This window comes from Cucumis melo, chromosome 5 (genome assembly GCF_025177605.1).
Source record: "Cucumis melo cultivar AY chromosome 5, USDA_Cmelo_AY_1.0, whole genome shotgun sequence".
In the NCBI taxonomy this organism is placed as follows: Eukaryota; Viridiplantae; Streptophyta; class Magnoliopsida; order Cucurbitales; family Cucurbitaceae; genus Cucumis; species Cucumis melo.
Window position 1 is genome coordinate 10,933,941 of NC_066861.1, and position 24,011 is coordinate 10,957,951.

General features: G+C 31.8%; 2 protein-coding genes across 2 annotated transcripts; both read left to right on the forward strand.

Moving 5' to 3' along the window:
- The first annotated feature begins 6,661 nt into the window (after positions 1–6,661).
- On the forward strand, positions 6,662–8,313 carry LOC103496909 (RING-H2 finger protein ATL52-like). The gene has a single exon (XM_008458950.3). It carries the CDS (start codon positions 6,923–6,925, stop codon positions 8,018–8,020), a length of 1,098 nt encoding a protein of 365 aa, XP_008457172.2. The 5' UTR covers positions 6,662–6,922; the 3' UTR covers positions 8,021–8,313.
- A 10,460-nt stretch (positions 8,314–18,773) lies between these two features.
- On the forward strand, positions 18,774–21,393 carry LOC127149537 (leucine aminopeptidase 3, chloroplastic-like). Its single transcript, XM_051085317.1, has 3 exons — positions 18,774–18,993; positions 20,308–20,720; positions 20,929–21,393. Exons 2-3 carry the CDS (start codon positions 20,706–20,708, stop codon positions 21,391–21,393), a joined length of 480 nt encoding a protein of 159 aa, XP_050941274.1. The 5' UTR covers positions 18,774–18,993; positions 20,308–20,705.
- Positions 21,394–24,011: the final 2,618 nt, after the last annotated feature.

The following is a 24,011-nucleotide window of genomic DNA, read 5'->3' on the forward strand; positions in this document are numbered from 1 at the left end:
ATTTAGGAATGATGTTGGATGTTGAAAAGTAAAAAACCCGTTGATTATCTCCCATGGATTTAGAAGATGGGTAAAGTTTTTGTGGTTGGAGTAATGAAAACACTCCCAAAATAGTGTAAATACATCATATCCTAAAGTACGGGTGGTTAATAGATGAATTAAAGTTTTCTTTAGGTGCTTGCTCATGTTACCTTTTTCCTACTACTTTTCTTCACAATGTGTGTGTTTGATCTTCACCTCTTTATTAGTGCTTGAGAAGCATGTGCCAATGTGCAAGATGTATAATTCATATTCCTTTGCATTAGTCAAATTTTTACTTGTTTAAGCATCTGTTATGCTTGCAAGGTTTTTATCTTTTCTCTATATGGAAAGGTAAATTTGCTTATTTTCGGTACTTTTATTATTGAGATGGTTCTCTTTGTCACATTCAATCTCCCATCATTTTAATAAAACGAGTTCATCGAGTGAATTTTCTTATCTGACAAGTATGTTGCTTGTTTATATCATACAACATAATACTAATGTTAAACGTATTTTTGCTTTTGAGAGTAGGTATAAGTTGTGGCCACATGGCTCTTGATTCTAGAGGTGAAGGGTGAGATGTAGTAAGTATATGGGTTGTGTGATTTTTGACAACTATCCCCACCACTTCCACCATCATTTTGTATTATTGGTGCTTACTTTTTAATGTTCTTGGAGAGTGTACTTGTTTTCACTGCACTTGCTATAGAATGTTGGCCTTGTTTGGTTAGTTGCTTTCCTGTTACTTCATTAATCTATTGAGTAGTTTTCCTTTATTCCCTCACACATGTTTATGGTATTTTCTAAGGTGAGGCAACTAGGAATACATAATACCATCTTTTTTGTTTTGTTTCTTTTAATTATGAGTGTTGAAATTGGACAGAATAACTTACTTTAAAATTACTATTGCCTTCTAGATGTTCAAAAATCAACTGAACAACGTTGTATCTCATTTGTTGAGATTGGTGGATTAAGAAGTAAGAGATCATGGTTAGATAAGAGTGAAGCTTTATCTGTAGATTTAATGGATGAAGAGGTTGCTAAAGGCAATCGACCAACTACAACATTTACAAAGACTAGTTGGAATAATATGAAAAGCCAACTAAATGCTAGTACATAATATACTTATTCTCATGATCAATTGAAAAATAAGTTCAACAAATTAAGTCAAAGTTACAAAGACTTCAAAAAGATATCGAGTGATATGACAAAAAATGGTTGGGATCCATTATTAGTGATAGAGATTAAACGAGCAGGGCAGAAGAAAGACCAAAATTCTACCCTAATTGCAATTAATTAACAAAATAACCCTAAACCGAAATAAGGTTAAAATTATGGTTCTTTTAGGAAATACTTACGTTTGAAGCTCCGATTGATGCTTGAACCACCACTAGAGTTGACCTACTATCCTCTGGATTCAGAATCGGGTTGTGAGACCCGTTGGATGAAGGAAACTAGGAGAGAGAAGAAAAGGATGGAAAATAAAATATGAAAAAAAAAGGTTTTTAGATTTTACAAACAACAACCCAACTTTTTTTCTTTAGAAAAATAACCAACCCCTTTACTTGAGACCCTAAGAGCCCAATTTATAGAAACTTTACATGCAAGGTTGCATGTGCATACAAATACACGGGCCAACAACACATAACCCACTAACCTTTAGTGGGCTTAATGTCTTCATAGTTTGCTAACAACTAGCCCACTATAGTTAGTGGGTTTATCCAAAAAATGTTGGATTTTTCCACTAACTTTAGTCAAAGGGTAAAATTGTCATTTGGTCAAAGCCAAACTTTTACTTTCCAAACCAAAAAGTCAACATTTTTTACTTTTTATAATTTTGTCTATCTTGACTAATTTTGACCTTCCAAGCATGAATGCGCATTTATTTTCTCAAGATTCAAATCACATTTGAATATATTGCCAGTCAAAGTTTGACTTTTCAAAAGTAAAAAATCAACATTTTGACTTTTTATAACTTTGACTATTTCCATCTTTTTTGAGCTTCCGAGTATGAATCCACATTCATGTCTTTAATATTTAAATCCTATTTAAGCATAAAGCTCTGTTAGTAATTTAACAACGATGGCTATATCACATATACTTGTCGGTTTCTCTCTCCTCTCTTGTTTCAAACAATTTGACTCATTCCATCATACTGTTCTAAGTTTATTCCATATGAGCTAGCAGTGGAACCTAATGGACCTATAGATCACGAGCTCCAACGATTCGAGATTAACAGGCTAAACTCTTTTATACTGAGCTAATCATCATTCGTTAACTAACGGGTCATTCCACTAAAGTTCCGTAGTTGCACTCCCCTCACTATAGATATATTTGAGTCCATTTGATATAATCATGATTAGTAAGTTAATCATTCACAGGTTGTTTGCAAGCTTGGCTGGGTCGAAAAGTACCATTTTACCCCCAAGATCACATCTTTCTCCTTAAGTCCCACTGATCCACTATTGAACAATTGGTTTTAAGGTACAACCTATAAACCGAATCCCTCTCGGGTCAATGAGAGGGTGAGGCCCCATTGTTCAAGACTTGGATTCAGTCCTTAAAGGAACAACATAATCCACTAACCCTAAAGCAGGTAGGAGTGAATTCCGTCTTACACCCTATGTTTCCGACTATCCACTCGATCTTACCCCTGAAATTGGAGGCTTATTGGACCAACGCTAATGAGTTGCCCTCACCTATGCAGATCTAATGATAATTTCGTGTGAACAGAAGTTCACAGTTAGCTCAGGATTAAGATTAAATTACCTAAATAATCAATAATCAAGATAGTCAATTTTAAAAAGTAAATGATGCTATAACGTAAAAGTGACTATTTTATGGTTCTGTCTTATGTAAACCTTTTACATAGGATGCCCCCACTTTCATGTCTCTACATAAACGATTCAAGATTACATCGTTTATATTAACTACAAAGCGGGTCGCATCCATAGTATCTCTAAATAAGGCGCCCAACCTTTATTTATATACAATAGACTATTTAGGCTATTTACTCGAACTTAATCCATATTTATGTCTCTACATAAAGTTCAAGTTTACTCAAAATAGCTTTGGGATCTTAGTTTATTGGATTTAAGATTATAGTATTCAATTTCTCAATTTACGACTTTATTGAATAGAATATGATTACAAACTACGAGTTTTAGGACATAAATTCCAACAATTAGGCACCATCAATCTTGAAGAGGAGCAATGTAACAAGCTTTTTAAGGTATAATACTTGCACTTTTTTTCATTTCTAATTATCTATAGGTGAATAAGAGAGCTAAAAAGTTTAGAAAAAGTGGTTGCCCACATTATGAAAAGCTTGTAAGGATTTTTGGAGATACTACTAAAATAGGTGTAAATGTTTTTTCATCAACAAGACCTATTTCAGATTCTGAAGATGAAAATGAAAATGATGTTGCAAGCAACACAAACTTTGGTGTTGAAGAGAATGATAAAGGAAAAAGCAAAAAATGAGTTCGAAGAAAGAAAGATGAATTTGGTAGTTTCTTCTCAACATTCATAGATATTCATAGATGTATATACAGAGAATGCAAAGAGAAAGAATGGCATCCTTGAGAAAAGATCTTTTGGTTGTACATTTAGTCAAGTTGATGAGAGTCTAACATCAAGCAAAAAAGATGATCTCGATGTAGATTTGATGGAATGTTTCAACATTTTAAATACAATGGAGGATATTGATGATGGAGAGGCTTATTCCAAAATACTGAAACTCTTACACGAAGATCTTGCTTAGAGAAAGTTATTTTTTAGCATGTCCGATTCATGAAAGAGAGATTTCATAAATAATCTTTAGATGTCACTTAGGGATGTTTTAGGATTATGTCATTTACTTTTTAATATTAGACTTGAACATAGATTTTGTATATTTGATTTTATGGTTTTGTGTTGTTTTTAAACATGGCTACGCTTTATGTATTGAGATGAATTTGTACATTTTTTGTGTTTGATTTAGGGATATACTAGTGAATTGATATGGACTTGATTCAAGCTTATCATTTTGAGAATTTTGATTCTGACGGTGATGACGATGGTATCTGCATCCTTTTTATTTTATTCTACATGAGCTTGCACAAGATACAATCTTCAAGACAACCATGTAGAACCTCAACACTGAGAGGACATGATAGCAGATGTTTTGATTGTTTTAGGATGAAAAGAGTTACATTCATAAGGTTTTGTGAAGATTTAAAATCAAAGACAAATTTGAAATCATCTAGGTATCTTACCGTTCAAGAAAAAGTTGTTATATATTCTTATTAATCATATCATACAATGAAAGCAATCGTATAGTAGCAGAAAGATTTCAACATTCAGGTTATACTATTTCTCTAGCTTTTAACCTTGTTTTGAGGAAAGTTTGCAAGCTTGGTGGAGAAATTATTTGTCCACCCAATATGGACATTGTACCAATATAGATCGTATCAAATTCAAAATATTACCGTTTCTTTAAGGTAATGTGTTAATGTTTTGATTTATTTTCATAAATATAATATTTTGAAATATATTTGTGTTTATAATTATCCTTCAGGATTGTATTAGTGCTATTGATGACACTCATGTTGCTGCAAGTATTTCTTAAGATGAACAAATACTGTTTCGTAAAAGAAAAACCAACACAACATGGAATATAATGTGTGTTTGTTCATTTGATATATTATTATCGTATGTCTTCTTCCTTTTATTGATATGCAGAAGACAAAAAGAAGAGGTTAATTAACAAAAATGTAAAAAGAGTTATGTAATTTTTCTGTCTACAAAAATTCTAAAATTCTAGTTCCCACAAACCAAATCTCAAAATTGCTTAGAGACATCGAGGGGTTTCCATTTTGGTGATGTTTAGTAAAACTTTTCTATAGTTCACGACTTCTAATAAGGTTCTAATAAGGTGATTGGTAGATTCAGAAATGTCAACGAGAGTAAGTAATTTCTTGAGAAATTTTCATAAGTATAACAAACCGATAAAACATTTACGATCCGTGTAACAAAATAAAAAACTCCATGAAGTTGGTCATTTTTTTTAATATTTTAGGTTTGTCATTCCCTTCTATCGTCTTTTTTCTCCTCTTCCTTTACGATTTTTTTTTTCCATCGACTTTCTTCTCTTCCTCTTCTTCTTTTTTTCCAAACTATTGCTTGGTTCAAGATCGTGTATCAAATATATAAAAGATCTATTTTAAAGATCCAATTTTCTTTTATTTTTTTTCAAATTGTTATTTGATTGTTCAAGATCGTATACTAAATATAAAATATCCTGGAAAAAATGTCTTTTTATATTTGGAATCAAATCTACAAGATCGTATACCAAAGAATCTTTAAAAAAATCGATTAGATTTGGGTAGCAAAATCTAAACGACTGTGTATCAAATAATCTTAAAAAGAATCGTTTAGATTTTGGTAGCCAAATCTAAACGATCGTATAGTCAAATCTAAAAATCATATAGCAAAAATCTTTAAAAAAAATGTTTCGATTTGGCTACCAAAATCCAAACGACCGTGTATCGCCTAAAGGATCTAAATGATAGTGTACCAAACATAACTAAATCTAAACGATCGTCTACCAAATATACGCTTTGTTGATGGCATGGTTGATGGGGCATCTTTGGTTTTCCTTTTAAACTCGTGAGTTTTTTCCGTTTTTGGAATTATTCTATATAGTGTAAATATTTTGCTGATTTGTTATATTTTTATAAAGATCCATAATTTCTTATTTTTGAATTCAATTTCATAATTTTAAATGCATGCTTAATCTTCATTTAAAATACAATATATTTAATTATATTTTAGAAGTGAATTATTATTTTGTATTTTAATTGTCTGATATTTCAAATTCCAATTAAATTTAAGTTTAGGTAATAAAGTTTTGGTATGTGTGTTTTCTTCCTCTAGGTAAGAGCTTTTATTCGTTAAAGTTAGAACCCAAATGCCATGAGGATGCAAGACATGTGACTTAATGCAAACCAAAAATGGTTGAGTTTTAAACCAAAGATGTAGTTTCGACCTATTACTTTTCTTTATAAAAAAGAAATTAATAACTAAAGTAAGCATTTTAAAACTTTAAAAGTGGTGGATCATTATATGAATTTTGACGTGTTTTAATAATAATAATTTAATTTTTAGTTCTTGCAAATCAAGCTTATGAAAGTTTAATTCCATCCCTACATTTTTACGTTATCTATTTTATACCAATAATTTAAGAAACTAGACCAAATATAAAAATTAGAAAATAATTTATTTTTTTCTTTTTTTAAGAAGATTTTTACAAGGAGTTCAAATGTTTATTAAAAATGGTGTAAAATAAATAAATAAACCTAAATGAGTAACAAACAAGACGCACCAATCAAAATAGTATTAATAGTAGAAGTAAAAGAATGGCAAAATATTTCAAACCTAAAATCAATGTAAAAAAGGAATATATATATATATATATATATAAAATAAAAAATTAAAGTAGAACTCGCCTTCTTAGTTCACAATAATGTGGTGGGGAGGAGAATTCAGGTTGATTTCATTATACATTTTGAGAATAGAATACATACACGACATGTGTGTGTGTGTGTGTGTGTGTATGGTAAAATAGATGAAAATTTTAAATTTATGTATGAATTGGGTGTAGTGAATTTTTGTTTTTAATAAAAGAGAGAATGTAAAAAAGAAAAAGAAAAAGGAAAAGAAAAAGAAAAAGAAAAAGAAAAGAGAAAAAGTTAGAAGATAAGGCAATACGCTTGTCTCTTCCCCGAATCTCTTTTTTCTTTTTCTTTTTTTCCCTCACTCAAATATAAACCTCTCCATCATTTTTTTCCTCCACCGCCGCCGCCGCAGTCAACCACTTCTCCACCCGCTCATTACTTCGAAACATCTCCTTCAACTTCACATGGACTCCGTCGGAATCCCCGATCCCTCTCCTCCCTTCAATCCCTTCAACTTCAAGGACTACTGTTCTCAAGAAATTTGTTCAGCCTTCTGTCCACAGTGGTGCGCCTTCGCGTTCCCGCCGCCGCCGCCTCTCTTCGGCCTCGACGACACCGATGATTCCGCTACGTTCTTCTCACCTCTTATAGTCGCCGTGATCGGGATCTTAGCTAGCGCGTTTGTTCTGGTCACTTACTACGCCATCGTCTCCAAATATTGCCGGCGGAGAGTCGACGAAAGCGGCGGAGGCGGATCGGGAGAGAATTTGGAGGCGGATCGAGTGGTTAATGATACGCGGCAGTCCGGTGTGGGAGCGGGATTGGATGAGGCGCTCATTAAATCAATCTCGATTTACAAGTTCAAGAAGGGGGAAGGATTGATCGAAGGAAGCGATTGTTCTGTTTGTTTGAGTGAATTTCAAGAAAACGAGAGTTTGCGATTGTTGCCTAAATGTAGCCACGCTTTTCATCTCGCGTGTATCGATACTTGGCTCAAATCCAGTTCGAGTTGTCCTCTCTGTCGCTGCAATATTGCGTCTACGAATCCCTCGCCGCCGTCCGTGACGGCGCTAGGTTACCGCCATAGCAGTGACGCCGCCGTTGTTGTCGTTCAAGATTTGTCAGAAAATGTAAGCCTGGAGGCCGTCGTGGTTGAAGTCGTAACCGATTCAACTAATCAAGATGAAGGAAGTCCAAATCGAAATTCAAATTCGCGGAATTTGGATCAAGGAAATGAAAGAACAGTGAGAAGAGGAGAAGAATCTGTGGGTTCGATTAGGTCAGTTTCAGAGGATTATCAGTTGTCTCCATATGGAAATCGAAATCTCTCTGTTGCAGATATATTGAGCATCAACCACGAAGAAGACGAGGAGGTTGAAGCTCCTGTGGATTCACCAATGGCGGCGGCAGGTAGTGGTCCGTCAACTGGCGGGGGGAAAGAAACGGAAAAATGCAGAAACAGAAACGGCGTTTTGAATTCCGCCGTGAGAATGTCGATTTCATCTGGAATTTTTTCTTTCGCAAGGTATGCAAAAGGGAAGAGTTCCAATTCACCAATTTGACATTAAAAACAAGAAATCAAAGAATCAAAAAAACAAAAATGATTTGGCAAAAGATCTAAGAAGAAATTTCTTCTTCTTCTTCTTCTTCTTTTTTTTTTCTCTCTCTCTCTCAAAGTCAAGATTGTCGGTTTGGAGGGTTCTGATTTGGGCCATCTGGCAATTTTCGAAACTTATAGAGTTAAATATTAATGATAATAGAGTACTAAAGTTAAAGGCTATTGTAACTAAAGAACTTTAATTCTATAGATTTGAATTGTACCAATTGGATTGGTCTTTCATCCTTTTTGTTTTCAGTTTATATTTAAAAGTTATTGACTCTTTTAAGTTTACTTGTATCATAATTGAACTTAGGAATGGAACTTATGACTTTAGATAAGTTATTCAACATTTTTCCTATCCAATTATCATAGGGTAAAGAGAAGCAATAAAAATGAGATGTATTTGGGACATATGTTTAATTTTAAAAATTAGGATTCCATTTGATTCACTTTTTAAATGTTTTGTAAGTTTTTTTCTTTCTTTTTTCTATATTTATAAGTATTTAAAAAATTAATTCAAACCTGACTTCTTAAAGTGTTTAAAAACTACTTAATTTAAACAATTTGCACTAAAAGAATTTAAACAAAAATAAAATCTTTTTTTTTTTTTATAAATATTAAGTCAATTCGAACGGACCTTATACTTAACAAAAAGTGTTCTAACAAATTTGAATAGTTATCAAATTATTTTTCTTTCTAAACTTAAAATTTAAAATATCTCTGTTCTAATTTTAAATCCTCCGCTCTCATAACTGCCTTTTGCCCAATTTTTTTAAAAACAACTAAATATGAATTTAAAAACTAATAAAACATAGGTTTAAAGAAGTTACTTTTGGAAATTGAAATTTGACTAAGATGGAAGGAAAGATGTAATTTGATTAATTAATTGATTTCTTTTTTAAAAAATAATTAATTGATTATTTTACACTAGGAATAGTCTTAAACCCAAACACAATATTAAATAGAAATAAAAAGCTAATGAGTGGGTTACCATTATTAATAATAATGTTTGAAAGAAAAGTAGAAGAATCCAAATGATTAAAAGTGGGAAATATGTAGAGTAGTAATTTGAGTATTTAAAAGATTAAATAATTACAAAATGGACCCCTTTGAAAAGAAGATAAGGGACTCCAAATAGAAAGAAAAGAAAAGAAAACAAGGATGCTGTTAATGGGGTTTTGAGTTGGTTGGTATGTGAACTTACAAAAACTACTTTATGTAAGCTTTACTAAACCAACCTCATTGCTTCTTCTACAATAAATTCAATTCAGTCATCTACATCACTAATTAACTTTTTCTTTAAACGGTTTGAGCATATCATCTTAATTTAAACCAAGTAGAGATGTCATAACCACTAATTATACTATAATATAAACTTTTTGTTTTTACATCATCCTTTACAAACACTCTTTCTACCTGCCTATTTCAAATGTGTTCAAGTTTTTATTATCATTTTTCCACTTTTTAAAAAATATTCCTTTTTTTTTTCCTACAGACGAAATATATTTTCTTTTCGGTAATAAAAAATCAAACCGGAGCAATAAACAGTCAACAAGTTGTAAACAAAGAATAACATAAACTCTTGAGTGTGATTTTTCAGCCGAACATTATAGACATTTGATTGTGATGAATTTGGTCTTTTAATGTGAGACCTTAGGGCTAAAATTTGACAAAGTATTAAAGAAAAGGTGTTTTGACATGGGCTAGGCTATAAGAAGTAGGCGTTTCGAGTGGAAATGTTTGAAAGTCAACAATAGGTGATGAAGTAAGAATATGCAATAAGAAATTGATGATTGAGTTAGTTTGCAGGAAGGGTTATGTGACAAGACTTTTGAAGGTTAAGTGTTAGTAAGCGATTAAGGTTCTTTGAAAGTTGAAAGGCTAGGCAAGGAGTAAAGAAATTTCTTTCCTAAGGATGTTTAATGGGACACATGTAGTAGATTAAGCTAAGCACGATTAAGTTAAACATGAAGTTCACATCTGTACCACTATGAGTAGGAGCTGGTGTGATAACAAGAGTTTAAGCATGAATAATCTATATTAAGACTAGTATAAATAGGGGTTGAAGTCAGATGGTTTATAAACTTGCTGCTGAAATTCTCAAAGAATTTAACTAAGTGCTGAAGCTGCTATGGAAGAGCTATGCAAGAAGAAGAATATTTGAAGCAAGAGGAGTCTAAGGCAACTAAGTTTCTAAGTTGTTAGTGTTTTTCTTAGAGTATTTCTTATGTTTAAAAGGTTTTTCTTTAAAGTTTTGTTAATTTGAAATGATTAATTAATGCAAATGTTTCCAAAGAAATTTATATGAAAAGTTTATGCTATGTTTTAAAATATGTTTTATTTGATTCCAATGATTGTAAAATGGTGTTCAAACTATTAGTCTTTTTCCTATTAATGATCAGCTAACTGTTTTGTGCACAAAAAGAGTAAAGGCATCCATGTATAAAAGATGTGCATGGTGAAATGAAGCGGGACAATGCATAAAAGATGTGTATTGCGCTTTGGTTTGGGCAACAAGAAACGTATATCAGGATATTTTCCGATGTTGATGATGAGAAGACCTTCATAGTAGTCTAAACGCGAGATTATGAATCTTTGCATAGAGAATGATTCGGGATCTTGGTGAAAGGAATAACTATAGAGACTAATGTGTGGTTATGTGAAATGTATGTTATTGCAATTGGAAATGTTTATGTAAGAGATATGTTTAAGCAATTTGATGTGAATAATGATGTTTACAAAAGGTGTTTCACAAAAAGGATTTATTAAAACCTCACTAAGTCTTTTGACTTATGTTTCTAAGTTTTATTCCCTAAGGTACCAGGCGTTAAGGCCAAAGTAAGTAAAGGGTGAGAAGCTTGCTGGGTGAGATCAAAAGGCTACCAAGGCGTGTTGCTTAAATTTAAGTGTTGTTTATGTAATTTTGTTAAGTGTTATAAAGTGTTGTAAACATATGACCCAAGTAATAAAAGTTTGATTTTAGTTACTTCTGATGGTATTGAGTTTATATATATCACCTAAGATTTTTTTTTTTTTAAGTTTCAAGTCAAGGAAAAACTACTAGGTGATTAAGCAAAGCTTAAGAACCTCAAGTTGAGTTTCTTTGACGTTTAACACATCAAAGATTTTCAAAGTCATACCGTATCTCGCATGGCGAGTTAGGTATGCTTGCAGGGGGTTTGACATTTAAGCAATAGAATTAATTACAATTATATGGACAAAAAGACTAAGTCTATAATAAATGTTACAAGGCTTAGGCTTCATGTTGAAAAACTTCTATCATCAAGTAAAGCACAAAGAAATATGAGGGTTTTTCAAAAATATAACAAACCAACAAAATATTTACATTTTATAGAACAATTTCAAAAACGGAAAAGGCCTAGAAACCCATAATGGAAAATACCAAAAATGTCCTAGATAATATGCGATTAGTCGACCACATGCACGCGTAATTCTTCTTCTAAACAATCATGGTATTTGATCATGTAAGAAATGATACACGATCATGTAGTTCTTTTTAATGATGAGAAAAATGTTTTGTGTATTTCTTTTTCTAAGCGATCATGATAAACGAATGTGTAGGAAATGATACATGATCGTGTAGTTCTTTTTAATGATGGAAAAAATGCTTCGAATCTAAATGATCGTTTAGATCATATTAAAGTGAGTTGTAAGAAAAAAAGTGATATTTAAACGATCTTGATATTATGGAAGATGAGCTGTAAGAAAGAAAGAGAAGATGAAGAAAGAAATAAAGAAATAAAATGAACAAAAATAGAAGAAATAAAATCTTGGAAAAAATTTGTATTTTATTTACCTGAAAGAAGATGAACAGAGGAGCCGAAGAAATCTGGAATAAAAATAAAAATAGAAAAAGAAGGAGCTGAAGAAATCCAAAAGAGAAGATGAATAAGAAAAAAAAAAGTGACAAATCGTTTGCTCAAAGACAAATTTAGAATTTATGAAAAATTTCTATTAACTTCATGAGTTGGAGCGTAATTATTTTAATGTTTTGTTATATTTACGAAAATTAATAAAAGAAAAATAGTATGATATATTTCTTCACAATCTAGAAATGGTAAATCCGTGCTTTCATTGTTGGAGAGAGCGAACTTAACATTGTAATGAACTTTTGAAGTTTTTTTAAAGTCAAAGTTATTAAAATTCCGTTAGCTTTAAGATAGGAGAGAAAACTTAAAGAACTATTTGTAATAAATAATATATTTATCTCTAAATTTATTTATTTGTTTGTTGCTTTAAGTTTTATATTAATATCGATAATATAATTTAATTAATGTTCCATATGATGGGATATTTGTACAATTTTATGTCAGCGTGGACAACTTGTATTATATAGTACCTTAATTTTAGGTCAGTAGTAAATTGAAGTGTGATCTCAATTTGTTCTTATAAGAAAATACTTGGTATATTTCTTTTCTAAAGAAGGCTAAAGTTTTTTTTTTTTTTTTTTTTTAATTTTTCTTTTATAAAATTATAAAAGGAATAAGTTTGAGAATAGAAATAAATAAAATAAAATAAAATAAAAGCAGAAAGAATAATACACGCAAATTGGAATAAGAAAAAGTAAAACTTAAGAATGAAAGAAGAGAATCATGTCAAAGAATTGTGGGAAAAAGAATCTACAATAAATAAATATTTTTTAAAAAATTGAGCTAAAATTCAAGGTTTTAAAAAAAAAGGTAGAATTTTGAGAGAGAGAGAGAGAGAAACAAACTTAGGAAGATAAAAATTTATGGAAAAGAAAGGAAATAAAGTTGAATATTAACTTGAGAGGGAAGAGCATATTTAGCAATAACTTCGTTGAAAAAAAAACAAAAGAAGTAGGACAAATTACAAAAACACTTTGAAATGGTTGTAATTACACATTAAAATTGTTATTGTAAGAATGTAGCCCCGGTAATGGTTAAAATTGGACTTCTAAAGTTCTACTCATTTTAGAATTTAGACATCCAAATCATAAAAGTTGAATCTTACGACTTTTAAAATTATATAAGTTTGGGAGTTCAATTTTGACACTTGTATATATTTTAGGGCTCAATTTTTTACAATTAAAAGTTTAAAGATGTAATTACAACTATTGTCACGTGAACATTGCAATTAAACAAAAACATATAAGTAACATAATTGAAGGGTAGGTTTTATAATATTTAATTATTTTCTAAAATACTAATTTAAAGGTTAATTTTCATAAATATAACAAATTAGCAAAATATTAACGATCCGTCTAACAAAATCAAAAAATCCATGAAGCTAGCAATTTTTTTAAAAAATATTTCAGGTTTGCCCTTCCTTTTATCATATTTCTTTCTCTTCCTTTCTCGATTTTTTTTTCTTTTCATCGTCTTTTTCTCTTCTTTTTCTACAAATTTTTTTAAATATTTTTGTATGCTCCTTTCCATCTTTCTTCTACAATTTTTCTTTTCCTTTCCATCATCTTTTTCTCTTCTTTTGTAATTTTTCTTTTATTTTTTTCAAATTTTTATTTAGTTCAAAATCATGTACCAAATACAAAATATCATAAAAAAAAAATCGTTGGCATATTGAATAACCAAATCTAAACGATCTTGTAGCAAAGAATCTTAAAAAATCGCTCAAATTTGGGTAGTCAAATTTAAACGATCAAATCTAAATGGTCGTGTATCAAATCTAAATGATCGTGTACCAAACAATCTTGAAAAACATCTTTGAGATTTGGCTACCCAAATCAAACGATCAAATTTTAAACAATCGTGTAGGAAAGAATTGTCAAATATAAATGATCGTTTACATAATATATTAAACGTGCTGGGTTCTAATTAATCACGGGTCATTTTTGGTATTTTCTATGTGGGTTTGTTGGCTTTTTCCATTTTCAAAATTATTCTATACAGTGTAAATATGTTGCCGCTTTATTATATTTTTGAAAATACTCCTAATTTAACCACACACAAATATATATAGAAAACTTGTTGTCGCTAGAATGCCAAAATGTCAACAATTGGAAACAACTGGATTGTACAAAAATAGAACTTTGCAAAACAAAAAAATTGTTAATTGGCTGAGTCGCGGAGCTTGCTCTCTTTAAGACGTTTTTGCAACTTTGTCCTTGGTTGTGTAAGTAGTTCTAAAGGTACCACGACATCCAAGATAAAATAGCCATAAAAAGTATACAATCAACTTTGTACGAAAACTGATCATTGAAACTAAAAACACATTTTTAAAAAAATATAAGATATTGCTTGAAAACCAAAAGTTGAAGAAAACGTAAAGTTTAACACACAAGTTTAACTTTAGAAAATAGAATGTAGTGTAAGAGAGAATGCAAAGAGGGAGAGGATGTTGTTCTGTCAAATGGGGGGTGCACGTTATTCCACAAAACGTGCTTTTGCTCTATACGATAGGGGTGTTCACGGTTCGGTTCGATTTGGTTTGAAGCTAAAATTACACCAAACTGCAAGATGCAAAAAAAAATCTCATACGAAACTGAACCAAATCACCTATTTGTGTCAAACTAAATTGAAACTCAACCACTTATGCATAAATAAAACTGAATCAAAATCGAACCGGTTATGCATAAATATTTGAATCAAAATAAAAGTCCTACAAAGATACAAGCATAGATTAAATTAATTTGTACGATAATTAAGTACAGGACATAGAAGTTTCAAACGTTATCGACATTTTACCCGATGCCTACAATATACAAAATTGTAAACCAATATAAGAATTAGAAACATGATTTTACAACCTTTAAAAAGAAAATAAATTGATTAAAATGAAAATAAGGGTTTGCGTGTCGAAGGGTGTCATCTTCATCTCCCTATGTTGTTCGAGTTTCACTTCCAATACCTTCTACCCTAAGTAAGTTATACTTGTATATTTAATTATATATATTTAACTTTTTCTTAAACAAAGCGGTTCGGTTCAGTTTTAGAATCAGTTTAATGTCTTAAATCAAACCGAACTACATAAGAAGCAATTTTAATTTAACACAAACCGGATCAAACCGCATGCCTACAGTTTTGGTTCGATTGCGGTTCGATTTGTCAATCAGTTCAATTTTAACTATTTTTTTAGCACCCCTATTGTACAATGTGTGGAGAGTAGGTCGCCATTTGATCCATACGTGGCACATGGAATGGCTATCATTGAATATGTTGAAGACCAATTCTAATAAAATAAAAATAAAATTAAAAATGTTTTATTTTTACCAAAAAAAAATATAAATAATTTTTTATAACAATTATTTTCTTCTTGATCTGGCCTAGTATGGTCTTTTTTTTTTTTTTTTTTTCTTTTTAACAAATTTCACTAAAGAACCCTCACTTGAAAATTTTAAAACATAAAGACATTTTTCGTCGAACAATACCAATCTATAATGTTATGCATAAGCAAAGGTGTCGTACGACTTGAACCATTGCGTAGTGTAGATTATTTAGGATATACTAGAGTAACTTTTGATTTTGAAGTTTACCTCTTACAACATCTCACTCAACATTTCTAAGGTATAGCTCGAAAGCCTGTGCTTTAAAGCCCAGTATGTATATCCCAGTTCAGTAAATGCTCTAGAGAATTTGTCTGAAATTCCATAAGAGGCGACTTTGACCCTTACATTCACATATATGAGTTTGTAAAAAAATACTCCAGTAGCTAGGTATTCCACTTGACATCAAGTATAAGTCTCTTTAAGAACACTAATCCAACCTTTTCATACACTTCAAGATATAATGTTGTGACCCGACATTATAGAAAGGAACTCTATGTATCGTTTTTGCATGATTCATTCCATACCACTTGTGATCAGTTATTACACTTTGAACCTATTTCTTGGCATCTCTAGTCTACAAATTGAGTTTCCTTTATAGGTGATTCGTTTTTCTATAAGCATGAGCCCCATCCTTTCTGAGATTGTAAAAACCTTCTCTAGCCAGTCCTTTCATCAAAAGATCTGCAAAGTTCTCATCAGCCCATATATGATCCACTCTAATAACACCAGTAGTGAGGAACTCTCTAATAGTGTCGTGCTTATGATGAATTTGTCTTTTGTTTTTGTTATAGTAACGATTTTGAACTTTTGTGATTATTCCTGTACTATCGCAATTGATCAAGATGTCTGGTACCGAGTTTTCCCATAAAGGAATCTTTGATAGCAAACTTCTAAGTCAGCTTGCTTCTTCACCAGTAGTTTCTAGTGCTATATCTTTAACTCAATCGTTGATTGAGCCAATATAGTCTGTTTCTTGGATTTTCAAGAAACAACTCTGCCTACTATATTGAATATATAACCATGGGTAGCTTTCGAGTCATATGAATGGGAGTTCTAGCAACATCATTATAACCTTCGAGAATAACAGGAAACTTTTCATAATATAATTCTAGGTTTTTAAATACCTCATAACCCTTTCTGTAGCTTTCCAATGCAATCTACAGAGTAATCCTAGAGCATAAGTTGTATCAGACCTAGTGCAATAAGTAGCATATATGAGACTGCCTATGATGCTCACATACTCATATTGATTTGTAGACTTTGTGTTTCTTGACCATGGACAATAAAGCCTTCAAGTTATTCCATATAATCCTCTTCTTCTAGTTTTCCATTGAGGAAAACGATCTTAACATCCATCTGATGTACTAGGAGGTTGTTTAAGGAAACAAGAGAAAATAGTACATAGATTGAGGTTACTCTATTAATCGGTGGAAGGTGTTAAAGAAGTCTATGTTTTCTCTTTGTATAAAACCTTTAGCTACTAACTTAGCTTTCAACTTGATTATTGTTCCATCAGGTTTGAGTTTTTTCCTTAGAATCCACTTACAACCTATAGGCTTACAACTCGGAGGTAGGTCTATTGGGTGCCAGGTTCTATTCAACTCAAGAGAGTCTATCTCATCATTTGTAGATTCTTGCCATAAATTGGCATCTACAGAAGACAACGCTTCTTTCAAGTCTTTCGAGTCTTCTTTTACACTGAAGGTCTGGAAGTTATCCCCAAAGTTCTTGACAATTCTAGTTATTTCACTTCTTCTAGGTTATGGATCAACTTCTTTAGTTGAGATAGGATTTCTATCTGGAGTTAGGCTACTAGATCCCAAACCTCTACTATTCCTTGATTTAAAGGAAAATTTATCCTCAAAGAAGTCAATGTTATTTGATTCAATGACTACTTGATTTACTAGGTCATAGGACCTACAGACTTTACTGTTTAAGGCATAACATAGAAAGACACGTTCATAGGCTTTACTAGCAAGTTTTCTTCTTTTAGAGTCTCAAATTCTAACAAAAGGAAGACACTCCCAAGTTTTAAAGTAAGACAACTTTGGTCTTTTATTCTTAAAGATTTTATATGGAAAAGTAGTGTTTTTAGATTTTGGAATTCTATTAAGAACATAATACACAGTAAGGATAATTTCACCTTACCACTAAGATACAGCTTTTGAGTTGAGTAAAATGGCCTACTAGCTCGCTAAATTCCTATTTTTCCTCTCGGCTTTACCGTTCTTCTGAGGAGAGCAAGATGCAGTCTTTTCGTGTATTATTTCATGTGAATTATAGAAAGCATTGAAATTGTCTAAGTCATACTTCGATCCCCTATCACTATGAAGTATTTTAACCTTTCTATCATCTTGATTTTCTATTTCACATACAAAAGATTTGAAAGCATCTAATGCATAATTTTTTTTCACCAAGTAAATAAGAAAGAAATCAGAATAATCATCTATGAAAGTAATAAAATATCTTTTACACCCCATAGTCATGGTGCCATCAAATTCACATAGATCAAAATGAACTAAATCTAGAAGCTTAGATTCCCTAAGTACAGATTTATGCAAAGTTTGAGTTATTTTTGTCAGATTACAAAATTTGCGTTTTTCACATTCATTCATGTATAAGTTAGGGATCATTTCTAATCTACGCATGTTACTTATTAGTCGTTTATTAACATGACAAAGTCTAGCATGTCAAATATTAAACGAACATAACATATACATAAAAGCTTTGACTTTATTAACTCCAAGATTTAATTTAAACATGTCTAGTAGCATAGTCCATCCCAACTCTTATAGTCTGAGTGAAGACAACATTGTTGAGGAGATAGCCCAAGATCAAATTCTTCCTTATTTCTGGGGCCTGTAGGACTTTTTCCAGAGTGACGATCTTTCCAGATGTGAACTTTAGCTCTACATCTCAAATGCCAGAAACCTTCATCGAGTGATGATCTCCCAGTAAAATATTTTTATCCTTAATCTCATTATAAGTTTTAAATAGACTAAGGTCAAGATAGACATGGTGATAGCTCCAGTTTATCCACCACCCCTCAAAACCACTGATCACATTCACTACAAGAAATCTAGCCTTTAATGTCGGGTAGAAAAAATGCAAAATGGGCTTTAATGTCGGTTTTCAAAATGCGGACGTTTCATGTCGGTTTTAAACCGACATTAAAGATCCTTCTTTAATGTCGGTTTAAAACCGACATGAAACGTCCGCATTTTGAAAACTGACATTAAAGCCCCTTTGTAATTTTTTTTTATTTTTTTAATTTGGTAAAAAATCAAGTTTTCTCTCTCTTACTTTACCTTTTCTTTTTCCTTAAAAGTTTATATATAAATTCTCCTCCTTTCTTCTTCCTCCTTATAACTTTGAAATCTTCTAACCCTAAATTCTCCTCCTCTCCTCCTCTCCTCCTCTCCTCCTCTCTTTTTTTATTTTTATTTTATTTAAATTTTTTTTGCGCTTTGAGAAGTCCTTCCCAGTTGTTGTATTTCAAGCTCATTCTTTCCTATTTGTATTTCGCCTCTGATGCTCACGACTTTTCTTTCACATTCTTCATAACTCCACGCCTTGCCATAGTTTATCGTCTATGGGTTTTCTGTAATCGAGAAGTTGATTGTCTTTCTTCTGTGTAATTACTGACTTCTGAGTCTGATGATTCACAGGTGATTTTCGTTATTATTTCTTCTCCAGTATGATTTCTGTTCCAGCCTTAATTTGGAATCATGAATACCTCTATGTCCTTTTGGGTCTTCAGATATTATGACGTCTTAGAAGGAAAGGATGATATTAGGAAATTTTAGAATCTTTTCTTTTAAATAATGGGGACTTCTGGAGCTTATGTTACTCTTTCTTGGAATAAGATGTGGAATATTGAAGTTGAAGTAACTTTATAGGGAAAGGAACAAATTGGGGCATTGGATTTGTAGCCAAAACGTAGTATCTGAAGTTATTGGTATGCCGCATGTATAAATTCATTAGTTTGCACCATGCACAAGGGGGACAAAGAATCTTTTTTTTTTTTCTAAGTTAGTCCTTAAACTAGAATGATTAGTAGTAGAATTAGAGGGAGAACACCCTGAAAAAATGTCTGGAATTTCACAAGGTTGGCCACTTCTTTCCTTTCTTTTTTCTTGCCATTGGATATTTGGGAGGTCCTCTAGTTTTAATCCAACCATTGGAATGCTTTTATTCCATTTATTCAAAGACTCTTCCTGTTCTTTCTTAAACTATGGCCACACAAAAGTTTGGACTTTTGTTCTTTTGCCTTTCTGTACATAAATTCAACATATAAGAACTTTCTTCAGAAGGAATTTCCATCATCTCCTACTAAAATCACTATGATAGAACAAATGTGTCGTGTTTTATTCTGCTTCTCGACGATGATAAGAGCAACATTTGCTTAACTATTGTGAAGATGCCTATCATTTACTCCAAACTCCATTGTTGAAGAATCTTTTGGTAACTTCTTAGAAAATTTTTTCTTATTTGCTCCAGTTTAAATTCTACGTTCTCTTGAAAAATATTTTGATAGAAGATTCTTTGAGTTTTCACTTCTGACATGTGAAAAGATATTTAGGTAAAATGAGCCATATACAATTCATAGTGTTCTTGTATATATATTTAGGTAAAATGCCAACCTTTAGGTATAACCATGTATACATTATTCATTTGCTAGTGGAATTTAGATTTCACCTTGTGCTATGTGAAAAGATGAGGAAGATGCATTCTTGAGTTATTAGTTTATGCTCATAAGATGCTTGATGAAATGTCTCATAAAAGTCTCTTTTTCTTATACATTGAGTGAGCATTTTGTTTGGTTTTTTAGTATTATTTTTGTGAATATAGGTTGTTCAAAAGATGCAAACTCCTAAGGAATGTTGGTTTTAACATAGGAAACATATTGTATCATTGTATTATTTATTTCTTTTGTTATTGAAATGAAAGGTTTTGGTTAATATTTATATTCTTCATCTAAGATGGACGAGAAAAAGGAGCGGAGGAGATTTCTTAAAATCAGTGCCATGTAAGGTGACAAGCTAAGTTGAAACTCAATAGTAGTTCAATGGTACAAATGCAAAAATGCAAAACTTAAAAGTTTTGTTGATACCATTGACCACTAGGCACTACCAAGAAAGTAAATGATAGATAAACACAATAAAATATAGAAAGGAGCAGACCTGGTGTAAGTATATTTGCTGGTGAATTTACAAGTTCTCTTACAAACACTATCCCGGAACTGACATATTGTGCATATTTCAGCCTTTTTATCATAGCAGCTCCAGATCCAAGACCAAGAACATCCACAGATTGAAGTACAGTTGCTTTGGGGTTTGATCTATATCTATTGTCGTCAAATATCCCGTTGACAATTCCTATGATACAGAAAAAAGTTAGTGTCAAATAAGACCAAACAAATTGTACACTTGAAGGGCCGTAGTTAGTGTTAAAAATTCTTTGCATACTCTACACAAGTGTGAAGTGTCATCTCCAAACTCATCTTAAATCACAAATGGAACTGCATTTTTTCTTTTTTCCTTGCCATGCATGAAGTACTAATATTGTTATGTTAATTACCTGTTTCATAAAATGTCCCAAAGATAACTTTTGCTGCAAAAGACACTGATGTCTTGGAATGGAATGGAGACTTGCTTGCTGTGGGTGTCACAGAGAAAGATGTGGTCAAGGATGACAACAACAACTTCACCAATCCACTTTTGCAAAAGTTGGATGCACTCTTGGGTGGATTGTTGGCCGAAGCTTCTTCAGAGGAAGATTTCTCTGGAAAGTCAGGCCAAGCTATTGTTCTTAGAGTTTCTGGTTTGAGCTTTAAGAGGGTGGGTTTATTTGCGCTTGGCCAGTCAGCTTCACGTGCAGCAGCCTTTGTTGGTCTAGGTGAGGCCATTGCAGCAGCAGCACAGGCATCTCGAGCAGTTTCAGTTGCTTTTTCTCTTGCCTTCTCAGCGGACCTTTCGGATGAATGGAAGCCAGCCATTGCCTCGTCCATTGCAATTGGTACGTCTTCTATAAACGTTAAACTATCTACTTTCTCAGAATTACAATAGTAATTATAGACACATTATGATCTATTGGTCCACCGAAGAGTTGATAAGTTTGGAGTTAATATGTTGGAATTTGAAATTTTACGTCAGGTATATAGGTAGATGAAGTTTTTAAATAAACGTGAAAAGTAGAAAAAGATGAAGTTGCGAGTTTAATTGAAAGGGATCTCTGGATTCAAATTTGTAATCTCATTGAAAGGGAGCGTTAGTCTTATATTCCACAAAAAACCAACTTCCTTATATAATCTAACTAAATGGTACTCAATACTGGGTTGTGTTTTTTCTTTTGGATTTTTTCTGCTACTATTGTTGGACAAGCTGTTATGGGTGATGCTAAAATGGCAATGTAGACTAGGAGTACTAGTGGTAACTTTGTTATTGCTGATGTTGCAATTTCTTTAATTTTTATGTTAACTTTGAACTTTGAAGTTACTAAACTTTGAGTTTAATTCATTTGCAATGTCTTTAATTTCTATAAGTTAATTTTGGACATTGGAGTCAGTAAAATTTGGGTTTAGTTCATCTGCAATGTCTTTAATCTCTATATGTTAATTTTAGACTTTGGAGTTAGTAAATTTTGGGTTTAATTAGTTTGCAATTTCTTTAATTTCTATGTTCATTTTGGACTTTTGGAGTTACATATATAGGATCACGTTATATTTCGAGTTCTTTTTTCTACCTAATCTCGTTATTTTGATGTGATTAATAAGTGAATTTAACTACTTATTAAATGCATATATTCTACCTCAATGTTTAAATACCTCACGTTTAGCTTTGTTTTGGTATTGTTTGTAGAATGATTGAAGTTATATGGGGTTGAAAGCTGAGCAACTGTGTAGATAGCCAGACGATCATTGAAGGTTGAAGATTGAAGATTGAGAAGACGTTTAGAATTTTTCTTATTTACATCTTGTATTAGGATCTTTTTTCATATACTGTTGTAGAATATAAACACAATATTAAGTTTTCATTTTGTGTATACAAATGTAAAAGATAAATATTATAGTTTCTAAAATAATATTTATTGATTCGTTGGAGCGAGAAAAAATATTTATTGGATTCAATGTTGGTTTATAAAAAATGGACAATAATACAAGAATTAAATAAATATAAATTTCTAAAAATGGACAACAAGTCTTTAATGTCAGTTTTAAAACGACATCATAGCCCAATCGACATTAAAGGGCTTCAATAACACTATCAAAGATGTCGGTTTAAAACCGACATTAAAGCTCAACCGACATTAAAGGGCTTCAATAACACTATCAAAGATGTCGGTTGAAAACTGACATTAAAGGCCTTTAATGTCGTTTTTAAACCGACATTAAAGCCCAACCGACATTAAAGGCCTTTAATAACGCTCGCAAAGATGTCGGTTGCCAAGTGACATTAAAGCCCTTTAATGTCGGTTTTAAACCGACATTAAAGGCCAAATTTCTTCTAGTGATTTACTTCTATGATCATAGCAATTAATGGCTCTTTTAACAAGTTTGCTTGACCAGCAAGATGACTCTTGTTCACCAAAATGAAAGAAGAGCGTGAAAAAACACTGTGAGATAATCAATTAAACCTTCAGTTAATACTAAAGCTAATAACAGTTGTAATAGCTAGAGGGACAGCAGAAGAGAATAACACAAGAAACTTTGGTAACCCAGTTCGACCAATGTTGCCTACGTCTGGGGAGCTGCGCACAACCCTGATGAGTAATTTTATTAGAATTCACTTTAGTCAATATACATCGGTACAACATTTGTACTCTGTTCAACTATATGACTATTAACATATGTCTCGACTTCAGACTTCAGGCTCCCCCTGAATGCATGCGTGAATGTCTTCGACGATATCTTTATATACTTCTAAAGATTATTGTGATCACGCAAACCACTGTCTCGTCCTTTTCATTACTCATCAACAATATCAACTTAGATCAACAAGATGATCTTATAGTCATAAGATCATTATACCTTTTTGTTCCAGTAGTCAGCAAGCAGTTCTTCACAAACAAAACCTTCTCCTATAAAAGAATCTTTTCTGTCTTCCCCTTTTTTTAAATTGTTTCGCCCACCGAAAACCTTAATATACCAACCTATTTATACACATATATATTATATGTATAAATCTTCTTTTCTTTTAAAGATAATTAACAAGATTCCTAAAATAGTGGAAAATCTTTTATCCCTTAAATATCTCATCTTTTAATTGATTCATTAATCAAAGATATATCTTATCTTTTAATCAATTCATTAATCAAGGATATTTAGTCAAAGATATTCCCATAAAATCTTTTAGACAAACTCTTCAACAAACTCCCCCTTTTGTCTAAAAGGAATTTCTTTTCTAGTTTAACAAAATCCCATGATAACAATGTGTCGCATAACACAAACTTCAGCACTTAAAAGGACACTAATGAATTCATTTCCAAAAAAAAAAAACTTCTCATAACACGAACATAACATTTTCAAATTCTTCAACCATCAAAAAGAATAACAAAAACTACATCTGTTACTAAAAAACAAACAACGCACAAAACAAACTTCAACCGATCAACAATCCAACCTAACAACAATAACAGCAGCCTGCACACCACCACTCCTCCTTTAAACCAGAAAAAAAAATACATC

What these genes read in the sequence shown, in the direction of transcription:
- LOC103496909 (XM_008458950.3), top strand. Translation starts at nt 6,923, where the DNA reads ATGGACTCCGTCGGAATCCCCGATCCCTCTCCTCCCTTCAATCCCTTC.